At 40.2% G+C, this 14,202-nt stretch overlaps 1 protein-coding gene and 1 long non-coding RNA gene across 2 annotated transcripts in view; both read right to left on the bottom strand.

Annotated features, from left to right (window-relative positions):
• Positions 1-5,676, bottom strand: part of TRABD2B (TraB domain containing 2B) — a gene marked incomplete at both ends in the record, with an annotated part of 243,888 nt that extends 238,212 nt beyond the window's left edge. Inside the window, 2 exons of the mRNA XM_083359620.1 lie at positions 2,913-3,473; positions 5,554-5,676. Coding sequence (XP_083215746.1) covers positions 2,913-3,473; positions 5,554-5,676 — 684 coding nt within the window. The remainder of the gene's footprint in view (positions 1-2,912; positions 3,474-5,553) is intronic.
• The window catches only part of LOC310638506, a 609,545-nt gene that overhangs the window by 436,775 nt on the left and 158,568 nt on the right, over positions 1-14,202 (bottom strand). The window lies entirely within an intron of this gene.

The raw sequence follows: 14,202 nt of genomic DNA on the forward strand, positions 1-14,202 counted from the left end.
TAATATGGTTTTATTATTGTATATATTGGGCATAATTATTTAATTGTTTTTTAACTTTTGTACTTTGTTTTTTAATATTTATTGCCCTGTACACCGCCCTGAGTCCTTCACGAGAAGGGCGGTATAAAAATTTAATAAATATAAATATAATATAAATATATATATCAGAAGTGTTTTAGGGGTGCGGGGTATAGAAAAGGTTGGGAGCCGCTGTGATAGAGACTCCAGCATTATAAGCAGCATAGCGTATCTCTGCTAATTATTGTGAACTTGATTTCAAGTCTTGCAGTGCGAATTTAAAATAGGAATCTGAACATTAACTCTAATGAAACTGTCACAAATATTTTGTTCATTTTGCAATAAAGTAGGCTGAAGAATATTGATTCATTATTTGGTACTGATTGATTGGATTTCTTCTAGTCATTTTTTAAAAGTTTTTTTTATAAATGGAACTAATATTTTGCCATAGACAATCATGGCATGCATGTGATCAAATTGGCAAACAGAGATTTTTAATTCCATTAACATCCTTCAAATCCTGAAAATATTTATTCTACAGTGCCAATATTAATAAAGTAAAACTGCTGTTGAAATAACAAAGCCTATTTTAAATCTTTGCATAGACCCATTTTCTTGTAATTCCAGAACAGGGAAAAAAATAGATTTGAATTCCAGATATAAAAATGCATTTGCTTAGAGGAGGATCTTTGGGATTAGATGGCAAAAATCTACATCATTAGATGGCAGCCCAACCAACAATTCATAAGGGAGAGGACAAAAATCTATTAATATTCTCTCAATGCATTGCTATAACCAACTGATAAAAAACGTGTGCTTGGAGTAAAATCCCTCACTTGAAAAGGGGATTCCTAATAGGTCTTTTAATCCAAGATCGAAAATTTGTGCTTTTTCATGCTTTCAACTTCTATGGACATCAACAATATGGTGAAAGGATAGGAAAGATGGGAATCAAGCAAATCACATCCCTCCTTGTTACAAACATAACAGAGACAAACCGTTCTAGTCAAGCAACATCCAAAGGCCACAAATTCCCTACCACTCCTTTAACAGGTGTTAGGTTAATTATAACATTTTTCTAAGCAAAAAGCTGATTGTTTTCACACAGGCTCTATCTATACTATTTCTGTGACTGTATCAAAACTGAAACTTATTGGACAAACAAAGAACCACAAGAGAAATCTGTTAGCGTGTTTTCCCCATTTTATTTCAGCCCGGCCATCTATTTTTTGGCAGGATGATCAACTAATTACATATTTTTACAGGTGATCTTTGGGAGAGGTTTAATGGAAAACAGTACTCCATCCAAAATCTCACAATGTACTCTTCAGAGAAGCACATGAGCCCCATTACCTAAATCAAGAGATAGACCAAGATTGTGAGCACAATGGGTGTCTAATGCAGATCGTTTTGCTGTAAACAAAGAGCAGCTGTAATTTTACAATCCATATTTTAATGCCATAAACACACATAGATGCCACACAAAAAATGAGTTAACAGCACAGCGGCTACTATAAACAATATTATCACACACACACACACAATGAATAGAGATTGGGTATAAGGGAACACAACCCTTAAGAATGCCTTAAACAATGCATTTCTTTTGACTCATATATACTGTAGTACACTCACATACTGTACAGCTAACGTCTACATTTTGAAATAGAAAACAAGTCTATATCAGCCTTCTTCGGTAGAGTATTTAAGGCCTTTCCAAATACAATTAGAAACTCCATTCTTTCAGGAGCACTCCAGCATTTTATGTAACTATAAAAACAGCAAATATCCTGTACTGCAAATCCACTCCTGTCTGTATGTGCTTGGAAGGAAGCCCTTTCTGAATTCAACAGAGCTTACTGCTTAATAGATCTATATAGGATTGCACTGTATTACATATGCTCTTATTCCATACATCCCTTTAAAACAAGTACTGGAGTGACTGTGAGACCATGTGGATTTAACAGCAACCAAAGAAAGGCTCAGATGTTTTACACACAAAAGTGGGAAGCAATCTTCTTCTGGATCTGAATGAGCTTGACAAAATATAAAAGAGAGAGCATCTGTCTTTCCACAGAACGCATGGGGTGCGGAGGAGCTTTCTGTCTTGGCACTAAGCACATCCAGGCCAAATGGTTGTATTTTCCACTCCTCTGCATGTCATTAACATGTACAGTGACATAATCTCACACAATTTTCTGTTGCTGTGACACAATAATCCTGATCTCCAAGATACCAATAACAATGCTGGTTGAAAGACCCTAGTAAGAACTAGCCCATCTACTTTCTTTATCTGTGTGTGTGTGTGTGTGTGTGTGTGTGTGTGTGTGTGTGTGCCTGCCATATATTACACATCTAACATTCTTGTTCAGTGTATCAGGAAATCAAAACAAAAGCATCATTGCAGCACTGAAGTTTTTCCAACTACACCCAACTTCCAGATGCTCCTCAAGGTCATCTTCAAAAAAAAACAACAGTGTTCATATTTATCCATACATGCAAATTATGGAAGAAATCACACTGTGGCTCTATCCTAAACACACATATCATTCTTGTTTAGAAAAGATATGAGTGCCAAGGAGGCTTTAAATAGGATTCCTACATTGTGCAGGTATTCAGCGTTAACCTCACGTTCTAGCACTAGGACTCTATGTGGTAACATTCTTGCAGTTATCATATTATATAAAGAGGAAAAACAATGATCTGTACTGCCATAAATCTAGATTTCATAGAAACATTTCACGAAAGTTCATTGACGAATATAAACCGAGGATGCACTAGCTAGCCTCTGGGACCAATTCCTTCTGCAGTTTCTGTCTGCCCCAAACGAATGCCAGCTCATTTGAAAGGAAAGACACTCTCTGGAAAATTAAAAGGTCTAGACACACCCTTACCTGGGAGAAGTTCAGCCCATTCAGAGGGTGGCATTGCTCTTCTACTCTCTCCACAGCTCCTGTGCCTTTCTTCATCCTTTCAGCCTCTTGAGCCAGGTAGAGATCCAGCACCGGCACTCCCCGGGAACGGATGTCCGTCTCAGTCAAGGAATTGACCATCAGCATCACCCAGACAGGCCTTTTGCGCTCCCAGTTTCCAGCAATGGCATTGAAAAGGTAATCGGCGTAAAGGCCTTTGCCCCTTTGATCCGGACTCATCCAGTGAGGCAGCATCAATCTGACATACTCAAGATGGCGTTTGAGGCGATGGTAAAGATCCTGGGGAAGCACATTCTGCAAATTCTCTCCATGAGGAAGCAACTGACAGTTGGCCAGGCCTGATATTGTGGAAGGGTTTGTGAGATCCAATTCGAAGTACACATTGGAGCTGGCTTGAAAAGCAGCTTTGGAGTTCTCAGGAACAAAGTCCCACACCCGTGTATAAGGCACATGGATGGTGCCAAATAAGTAGGCAGGAGGATCTCTCCGGATTGTCCAGAGGAAAGAGTTCAGGTCTCTTTGCTAAGTAAAAGAAAGGAAATTAATCAGCATCAGGGACAGTGCTGTGATCAAGATATTTAGGCCAGCAAATAAGGGGGGGGGCGGAATAGTCAATGACGCAGAAAGGAAATGCAGGTCTACACTGTGGCTGTCACCTATTCTGGAATAACTTTGCAAAATTGATTGAAGGCTATTGTTTCACATAGGAACCTCTCTGATACTAACCTAAACAGATATTGAAGCAATATCTATTGAAGTGCACGTACATAGAACAATTCTATTGAATTCAATAAACATGATTCTAACAACTGCAAAACACATATGTTACAGAGAAAGATACAGAGTTAGGTCACTTAACTGATATGTTATGCCTTAACACCTTAAGTGACTGTCCTTTGAGGTGAAAAGAGCTATATAACAGAATAGGTTATTGTTCTTGGTGCTCTCTGAGCTTGCCCTGATGATGTTACCTAGTTTGGGTAACAAAACATCTGCAAGAAAACAACCAAGCTCAGAGAGCACCAAGGACCCCTCATTTCAACCCTGAACCACAAATATTTTCCTTTTTAGGTTGCTGTACTTTAAACAGCCATCTTGTATGGAACCGCAGAAATACATTAATACGAGCAAGAATTTGTTCATTGTTATATATGTACATTTTGGACAGAATGTACACATTAGATACATATATAAAGCGGCACTCAGTGGTACAAGTTTGTTGTCTTTAATTATCCAAGCAGGCACCATCCTTAAGATCAGCTACTGTATTTGGATCATTTATTGTTGTATTTGATCAGGCCGGAAATATATACTTAAGAGATACCTTGTAATAATCTTTTTTGTCCAATCTGCCTGGGCTCACTATGCAGAGAAATTCTGTACATCCTTAATTTCTGTACATTCTGTACGTCCTAGAGAGCTATAATTTGTCAGTAATACATACTAATTTTATGCCACCTGTACTCCTGTCAGAAGCTAGTCTTTTGATCCTAAACTGGAAGCAAGTGTGTAGTTCCACTGGCTTTCATATAACCTTAGGCAGCAGATAATGCAGGTAATAACCACAACGCTTCTAAAGGTCACCACAATTTTCAACCCAATCCATTCACATGAGACTTTGCACTGATTTTGCCCCATTTCCTCCAGGATCTCAAATCAGTATACATAGTTATCTACCTCTCCAGCCTAGCCTAAATGCACCTGTGAGGTAGCTTAGGCTGAGGGACTACAGTACAGGTGGCCTAAATCTTCTAATGAAGGACATTGCTGGGTGAAGACAGGTCCTAGTTTGGCACTATAACTTATTTCAAGGAGCTGCAGTTTCAGAACAGTGAATAGGTGGCATTATGCGGTAAATGATGCTACATTTATTTTACTGAACTATACATCACCTGTGAAAACGCTGTCTAAATAAAAACAAATTACAGCTTTTATGGAAAAGTTGACCACAGGACCCCAAGCGTTATTAACTTTGCTTCTGCTGAATAAGAGAAGCAGCACATATACATATAATCTACTATACTATATTAGCTACGGTATCTGGGCGTAGCCTAAACGTTTTGAGAAGATGCCTGAAAAAAGACGGGAAGGGCTCCAGTGCTTGGCAAGCAGAGGCAGTTAGCCTATCTGGTAGTAAAAATCCACGACTTGACTACAAGTTTGCTACCGTTCACCGGGTTAAGCAGCCCTGTGTGCTGGATGCTGTATAAGGGGCAGAAGCAGAAGTCCGTCTTCTGGTCAAGTTGGCCATTTACGTTCACTCTTTCCAGCCTTCTCGGGCCAAGGGCAGCGCTCCCCAGAGTGCCCAGCCAGGCCACCTGAGACGGGATGCTGGAGATGCCAGCGCGGCCACGACCACCACCCAGACCTTAAGGGCCCAACCCCAAGGCCAAGCTTTGGGGGTCCAGTGGGGCGCTGGGAAGGCAGCGTCTGGCTGACGAGCCGCTCTTCGGGGACCATCCCGGGAGATCCCAAGAGATTTCCGCACGTGGCGCTGCCCAAGAGGATCTACTTACTTGGAATCCCCGCCACCCACACCTCCTCCACCGCGTGCGCCTCTCCTCTCTCTCTCTCTCTCTCCTCCAACCCTCACCCAGCTCACCGATCGGGGCGGCTCACATCGCCTTGGGTCCATTGGCTGCCGCCTCCCGGGCTCGGGTCGAGCCGTCGCCGGCAGAGCCCTCCCGAGCACAGCAAGGCATAGCAGCGCCAGGTGGAGCTGCATCCTCTTCCTCCCCCGGGGACCCGCTTGGCCGGCTGCCTTTGCAAGTAACTCTTCGCCGGTCGGATTGCCTCGGGTGTCTCGATCCCAGCCGGCTAAAGTCCCGTCCGCATCTGACAAGTGCAAAAAAGCGAGAGAGTTCGCATCCGCTGCCCTGGTTGGCGGGACAGGGAGGGAGGGGAGGGGAGAGGGCAGGGGCCGTGTTAAATGGTCCCTCAAGGATGGTTCGCGGACCCCCGGCGGCACTGATCCCGAGCCTCCGCCATGCTCGGGGTGGGGGTGGGGGTGGGGGCGAATGCAACTCTTCGGAGGAGAATCGTTTTATCCTGGCCGAGAGTTATTGAGGGTTTGCCCCGTCTTCTATTTTTGGCCTTGGCGTTTACAAGGAAAGAGGTGGGAAAAGAAAGTGATTTCTCTCTGCCTCTCTTTCCCTGAAAAGGGGTGTGGGGGTGGGGGGTGGGAGGTGGTAGCGGGGATCCTACTTTTTCGATGGCGATAGATGTAGGGAAATGCTATTTGAACAGGCACGGGAAGGCGGGCACTGCTGTGGATGTCATCATGTCGGTTTCACACACGCACGCTCACACGGCTAGGAAAAGCCAGGAGGCGGGCGGGCGGGCGGGGGGGGGGGGGCGAACCACCACACTCTCATCACTTTACTGCGACTTCCAAAAACTTTTCCAAACTTTTTCTTTCCCATCCCGCCTGTGAAAGGCAAGCAAAAAAAAAAAAAAAAAAAACAGCTGCCGCCGCCAGAGGGCGCCTGGCTCACAAACAAAGCTCGGCGGGCTCCCAAAAGGAGGGGGGGGGAATCTTCCTCGCTCCCCTATTTAAAAGAGAGAGAGAGAGAGAGAGAGAGGAAGGAAGAAAGAAAGAAAGAAAGAAAGAAAGAAAGAAAGAAAGAAAGAAAGAAAGAAAGAAAGAAAGAAAGAAAGAAAGAAAGAAAGAAAGAAAGAAAGAAAGAAAGAAAGAAAGAAAGAAAGAAAGAAAGAAAGAAAGAAAGAAAAGGGGACAACATTGGAGGGACGAACGATCAGAGTACAAATTCAAACATTTCCTTGTCTCAAAGGCATCTTCTCTTTTCGGAAAGGCTATTATTGTATCGACAGCAATTCCTTCTTTTGTTTTACTGTTCCGAAGAAGAGCTCTTGTGTTTTTCCTGACAAAATTCCAATCCGGGAAACGAAGGCCAAGAGAACTTCCAAGCCTTAGGCGCGATCCCTGATAACTTCTCCAGCCTTCACAATATAGACTAGCTGTCAGTCTCTGGGATAGGGAGGGGCTGTGGAATGGTATTCAAACACATCTGCAGGACATCACATTGGCATATGCAAGAAAGCTGGGGGGGGGGAGGAGAGGAGATTCTATCAAAGCATTCCGAGTCAGGCATGGTTCAGAAGAACAGGCTTGTGGTTCCAGGTTTGGGATGAAACAAACTCTGCGACGGGAGGAGTGAGACAAGGCTGATGTGTAACCCCCCATCTCCCAGCATGACATACCTCAGTAACCCAGCTGTCCCCAACTTCCAAGCACCTTCTTTTCCATGCCTTTTGTGGCCTTTTTCTCCCCTCTCTTCCCTCATGGATTACTATGTATAAGATGTATGTGTGTGTATGTATGAAATGTGTGTGTGTGTGTGTGTGTGTGTGTGGTGTTGGACACAAGATCATGCAAAACTAATTCCATATTCAGTACATTGGATGTTTTGCACATACCCAGTCTAACCTGTGTTCTGTACAAATATGGATTCTACTAGTCAGTGTAATGCTGGTGTACTTCTCATTTGCCAAGGTTGCTCCAGGATCCTAAAGAACATAAATAGGATCTTTCCAGTGTTCCTTCAGAATGCAAACAAATGGATCCCTTCTGCAGGTGGAGATCCAGTATGTCAAGGATAAGTCTAGTCTGGAGCCTTTCATTTTGTTATAATTACAGTGTTGATATCTGGATATATAGACTGGATTAGTGAAGGCTTGACATTCTGAAAACAATCCAGATTATTTTCCTTGGATCCTTTTTTTACTTTCCAGACAAGAAAGCAGTATCAGAGAGTACTATATAAAGAAAAATGAAAGTCAAAAATTCGAAGACTTATCAAAGACATTCCACAGATGAGAGGTGTAAAAAGACATTGTCACGGAATTCTGCAGTTGTGTCTCTAATCATTACCGTCTAGGGAAACAATTGTAGAATGTGTGGCCATGCTATTTAATCATTCATATCAGTGTGCTTTTAAAATGTTAAGTAATGATAGATAGCTTTGCAAATTTAGCTCATCTGTTATTGGATGTTATACCATTAATTATTCTGGTATTTGCCTGTTCTGTTTGCTTCCCTTTTCATCTCTTGGACATCGCCTCCTTTAATTTGTAATGGATTTGCTGACTAAAAAGTATGAGAATTTACTTCCATATGTCTGGAACACACTGATACAGCATGTGGAAAGCTATGCTAAACAGGTTGGTTAACATACTTTCAGTGTGACTGTTGTTAATTTTCATTTGCATCTCTGGGTTAATTAAAGACACTTAACTGGAATTCACCTACTGAAGTGCAAACCAGAAAAATATTATTAAAAAAATGTGTAATATATGTCACCTTTTCAAATGCCTATACAAAGCTCAAAGCATTTTACAATAATTTCTAACTGCAATATATTATTAATATTGAGAGAAATACAGCCATGTAGATTTGAGAATTAATCATTAAATTAAGGATTAGATGACTCACAACTTTTCTTTGCAGACCCATTATCCACTCTTAAATGTCTTCTTTAGGCAGAAAATCTCTAGTAACACCTTTCAGGAAGAGGTCAGTTATTATCAGCTTTCAAAACTGACAGCTGTCTGTCACCTAGAAGCACAGACATGGAGAAATTCCATATAAGTTTCTTTGTAGATGGGGATTCATAATTACACTCTATAGCCAGAGGCCCCTGTAGACCACAGTTGTGCAGTCAAAGGCCTGCTCCTTTTATATTCACTGTACATCAAACAGACTTAAAAAGAGACAGAAATTCAATTTCAGAGTCAATTTCTGGTTATACCAAACTAGTTTAAAATTTAGTTGATTCATAAGAAATAAACCAGATGAGCTATGAACATGTTATATATTTCAAACACATTTGTTTGGCACGACCCATAGATGAGTGTTCATTTATACAGAATTGGCTCTCCTTTATTTACAAATAATGTTATATATGTTCTAATTTTTGAAATAAAAATGGGCTAATATTTAGGCAATATGCTTCTCAGCCTTATCATGACGTCTTGTGTAAAAATTGATGACTTGTGCACTATTTATTTCTATCAGTTATGTATAATAAATTAGTGTCCAGAATTGGCACTGTAGATGTAAATTTTAAATTACATTTCAATCAATCAGAATAGAGCTGAAGGTCTTCTAGTCCAGCCCACACAAACAATCTGCAAAATGCAGATGATTCAGAAGCAGCAATACAGCTCAGATATGAATTGAAGGCAGTGAGATCTTTCTCTTTTTCACCCCTATGGATGGTATGTGTCTTTTTCAATCTTGGGTCCTCTACCAGATGCTTGGGAGTCTGAGATTCTGCATAGTATCTTTCTTATTTACTTACTTACTTACTTAATATATTTGCTGCCCATCTCAATCACAAGGTGACTCTGGGCTATCTTAGTTGTTCCTAGCACTGTACTCTTCTGGACAGACAGCTCTGATGTTGTTCCTGGGATCTGTGGGAGCCACTCTCCCAGTTTAATAGTCACAGCCTTGAATGCTCCTACTACGACTGGGAACACTTTGACCTTTACTTTCCACATCCTCTCCAGTTCCTCCTTCAGTCCCTGGTACTTCTCCAGCTTCTCTACCCCTTCTTGCTGATGTGGCTACCTTCTGATCCTTATCTGTTACCCACCAGATCTTAGCCCTATTATTCTTCACAATCTTCTATGGCATGTCTATGGAGATTCTCAGTCATCCAGGTCATGGTTGTCCCAAAGATGCTTTTCTCCCATAGGAGAACAAATCCATCAGGACAAGATTCAGCAGTCCATCTGCCTTTAAAAGACAAAGGCCATTATTTCGAAGACAGCAAAGTCCACATTTTGGACAGAGAAGACCACTAGTTTGAAAGAGGGATCAAACAGGCCTCTCTCAATAGAGGGAGAGGGATATGACATCATCTATCTCCAGTCTACAACACAGTCCTTTCAACAGTTCCAGGAAGGCTCCGCACCCATTTGCACTACTCAGGTGACTCTGACGACACAGAAAAACCTCCAGGTGGGCATCAATGACTCTCTAAAAGAATGCAAATGCCCAGCTGTCTGCAAGGAGTATAAATCCCACCATCCAGTCAGAGATGAAGAAGCTTCTTGGATGAGAAGTGAAATGTCTTCAAAGAAAAACAAGAAAGCCCAGTTGCCTTGTGAGAAAAGCACCTTTGGGATGTCTTCTATGGAATCTTTATCTGGACTTGAGAGAATCTAATTATAGACTTTGCAGATGTTCCTGTACACCAAGTACCTACTGGTTGTGCTGTTCAGTATATGTTGTTCCTGACTGCATCTTACACCCTGTCGCTATTGTTGCACTGTCTCTGAGGCCTGTCTGCACAGTCTGCACCTCAGGTCCTGTCTAGTGTGGTAGACACCCGTTTCTATGGACCTTGAGCTTAGTGTCTTTTCTTCTTCTATAATTAGTAGCTCTGTGCTGTCTTTTGATCCACGTCTTTTCAGCCATTGGTAGGATTTCCCAATGTCTGGCGCACATGACATTTATAAACTAAGGAGAATAGGAAGAAGAAAATTCTGCTGCTGATGTTACCTAGTTTGGTAAGGAAACATTATATTAAAACAAGCTTGGAGAACAAAACCACAGCCAAAATACATTGGGTGCTTCTATGGGAGACCAGAAAAGGTGACCACTGAAGTATTATTACATGATAAAATTCTTGTACTCAAAGAAGTAATTGCAGATACCAATTCTTGAGCAATTTTTCTTTCAGTGTCCTCCTATCTATTATCCTTATGTTAAATGAATTATCTTCTGATGGGTTATTTACTTTTATTAGAAGGTCAGCCCAGTATTTTTATGTATGGCTTTTTCCTTGGAGCACCTTTAAATGATTGCTCAACATGTAAGTAGTTGAGTCTATTGAGCATGATGTACACATCAGTTCAATACCATTTAATCACTTAATTTCTCAATCTTTCCTTCCTCTTTCATACTAACCTTATTAGGCATGCCTGTTACTGTATACTATCTTTACTAAAATCATATAAATGGACTTTTCTTTAGTAGGACCAAAATCTGGGCCCCCTGAAACAAAGGGCTTTGGTTGCCAGTTGCAAATCTGAACATTGTCTAATACCACCTAAAGCCCTTGTTTAGCAGATATTCATTAAAAGCTTTGTCTCTACCTTCAGATGATAAAAAGCTTGCCAAAATTAACAAGCACTCCAGGAAAAAAAGTATGTTGGGGGAAAAAGGAATGGAAAGGAAGGTTATCACTGACGCTTGTGAAGTGTCAAATATTTGAACAATTTACAAAACAAATAGTTGCTTCTCAACTGGGCTTGAGAAATAACAATGAAAGAAAATGTGAAGAATTTATATGGAGCTAAAAATCCAATCATGTTGTTATTATTATTATTTCTCTAAATGATTTCAAGCACTAAGGAACTGGTCCAAATATGTTTGGTTGGTGTTTCACAGATCTTCCATCTTTAAGAAGAGAAATCTTTAAACTTATTCTTTCTTTGGAAATCCTGGTTTGGAAATTCAATGTTTGAGAAGATGCTGATTATTTGGTAGAAAGAGACACTGTTGTTTAAATAATTTTATCTGAACAGTGGCATTAGAAGCAAGTTCCAGACTGGGCTGACTTATATAATGCCCTTTCATAGCTCCGTTTTATACTACACTGCCTAGTTTCATTCCAATATTATATGTGCTTCGTTATTAGCTTAAACCTTCCCATCGACCTGCACAGGAAAGTTTAAGTTGGAAAAAGATAGGCAGGTTGTTCATTTACAAAGGGAGAACCGAATAAATCTAGCAACCCACCTAATCATAGGTTTGGATTTTGCTATTCCTGTCTCGATTCTGAAATGAATGGATAGGAAGAATGATGTTTTAAGTCATAGAATTTTGCATTCTCAATAATAATAATAATAAAAAAGCTAACTTTGCCTCTTCTTGAAAAGGCCATAGCTGTGCAAACAAAACTGACTGCTTTTTAAGACAACATAAAAGGAGGAGAAACATGAATCAGATGGTGCAGCAGCTGTACAACTCTTCTGTTTCAATGGAATGGCAGGTTTTCATGGGCTTGGGGAAATTTCAAGCCGGTACTAAATCATGGAAATTGGAGAGCACAATTTGTCTGCCATCTATCATGACATCTCACACCTAGGAAAGAAACCCTCATTTCAGATAGATGACTTTTGCAAAGTCTTTCCTTCTCCAACATCAAGGAAATTAATTATTTTTCTGGGATTGTTTTCCCCCTGTATCTATCTCTGCTGATCAGTTCCATATGTAACTGTACTTTACCCAGCACTTCCACAAGCTGTGATGTTATAATCAGCTTCTAATGTCAATATTTATTTTTGTTAAAAAAAAACCTGAACCTTTAACTACGTTATCCTGGTATTTTGAAATGTGTAACTGTCTATCTGCTACTGCAGAATTGTAAATAAAAATGACTTGGAGTCGTTATAAAGAATAGTATTACTCCAATAACTTGAACTGGTAGGCTTAGTAATAAACAGAATAGAGATCTGCTCATAAATAATGAAAAATTAACAATATTGTATATCACACAGCAAGGACCATAGGCTTATTAGTCCTATGTCCCTGTCGTTTTAATTCATTGAATTAATTCATTGAATGTAAACTCTTTAAGTTCATCAAATTTAAACTCTAGGTCTCTAAACATTTTGCTCAAAAAGACCCTTGGGAGATCTAAAAAAAATAGTATGGAAGACATTTGTCGTTTAAAAAATACATACAGAAAGTCTGTTTGGTAAATCAAATGCATGAATATGACAACAGTTCATTTTTCTTATCCTTGCGTTCTTAAATGTGCTAATATAAAGAGCTGTAAAGGTAGTCCTCATCTTAACGACCAAAACTGACACTGGAATTTCCATCGTAAGTCATTGCAATCATAAGTCAAGTCAGATTCAATTTTATAACAAATTTTACGGTGGTCATTAAGTGAATTTCGGTGGGTTTTGCCGGTAATCAGTAAAAAAGATGACAAATCGTGATCATGTGAGCACAGGATGCTGCAAGCTGTTGTAAATGTTAGCTGGTTTCCAAGCACCTCAACTGCGATTATGTGACCATGGAGGGGGTGCAGCAGTCATAAGTGCAAGCACAACATCCTAAGTCACTTCTTCCAAAGCCATTGAAACTTGGAACCATTGCTAAAGAAATGTTGAAGACTAGCTGTAAGTCTCTGAAGCACAAGCCATAATAGAAATAAAGTTGAATGCACTCAAAAGGACAGCAGAATGAGAAGAGCTGAATTAAATTTTATAGGAGACTACATGTACATTATCCTAATTGCAATTATACCTTATGGAATCAATGCAGAACAGTACTGCAGTACAGCACAGCGACAACCTGTTTCTTATTCAACAATCTTATTCAACCTCTTCATGAAAATATACTGTTCTTGGCACCACTTTTGCTATCAGAATGTTTCTGCTGAACCATTTTGTTGAATCATTTCTGAGTCTTTCTCTTTTTTTTTTTTTGGTTACCAATTCCCCCTCTCCCCATTCCTACATCATGGAATAGTGATGAACTCTGGGAAGCTTCAGCCATAATATAAAACCAAAGTGAGAAATAAGCACAACACGGTGCTAGGAAAAAGCGTACTAATACAGTTCAAGTGGAAAACTTGGATGTATCTGGCTTAATAATTCCAGATATGGAGACTTGTGAAATCAAGTAGGTGTGTGTCACTACCATAGCTTTTGATTTGTGTTAGCAGGCAAATAGTACCAGATTATCTCTCCCCAAAGAACCTAGGGCAGTTTCATACATGCATTTACTACATCAGAAGCATGTCCGTAGTATTTGGCACCATGCATGTAAATTTACATTTTTGGAAAACAACCTCAAACTTACTAATCATTGGAAATACCTTTGTAATGACTTGCTAAGTTTCATTTTGTAGAGAACTGAGAAGCTTTATTTCAAATCCCCCCCATGTATACAAAGACTATGGATTTAAGTCCAATCCTAACTACATGGAACAAGAATAATCTTTAGGAAAGCATTAGCACTGTTATGCAAATTACGTTTGTGTAAGAGAATTTGGGCCAATGTGGAATGGTGATACAAAATGTGCTTTCAGCAAGGTTTTAGACCAGGGGTGTCAAGCTCGCAATGTCACATGATGTGTTGTGACGTATCGTGACTTTTTTTGCCATTGCCGGCAATGGGGTGGGCGCAGATTTGTTATGATGCATCCGGCCCATGGCTCGGCAGTTTGACACCCCTGTTTTAGACTTTGGATGGATTTGTAACTTA

Source organism: Vipera ursinii (genome assembly GCF_947247035.1).
Source record: "Vipera ursinii genome assembly, chromosome: 3".
Taxonomy (NCBI): Eukaryota; Metazoa; Chordata; class Lepidosauria; order Squamata; family Viperidae; genus Vipera; species Vipera ursinii.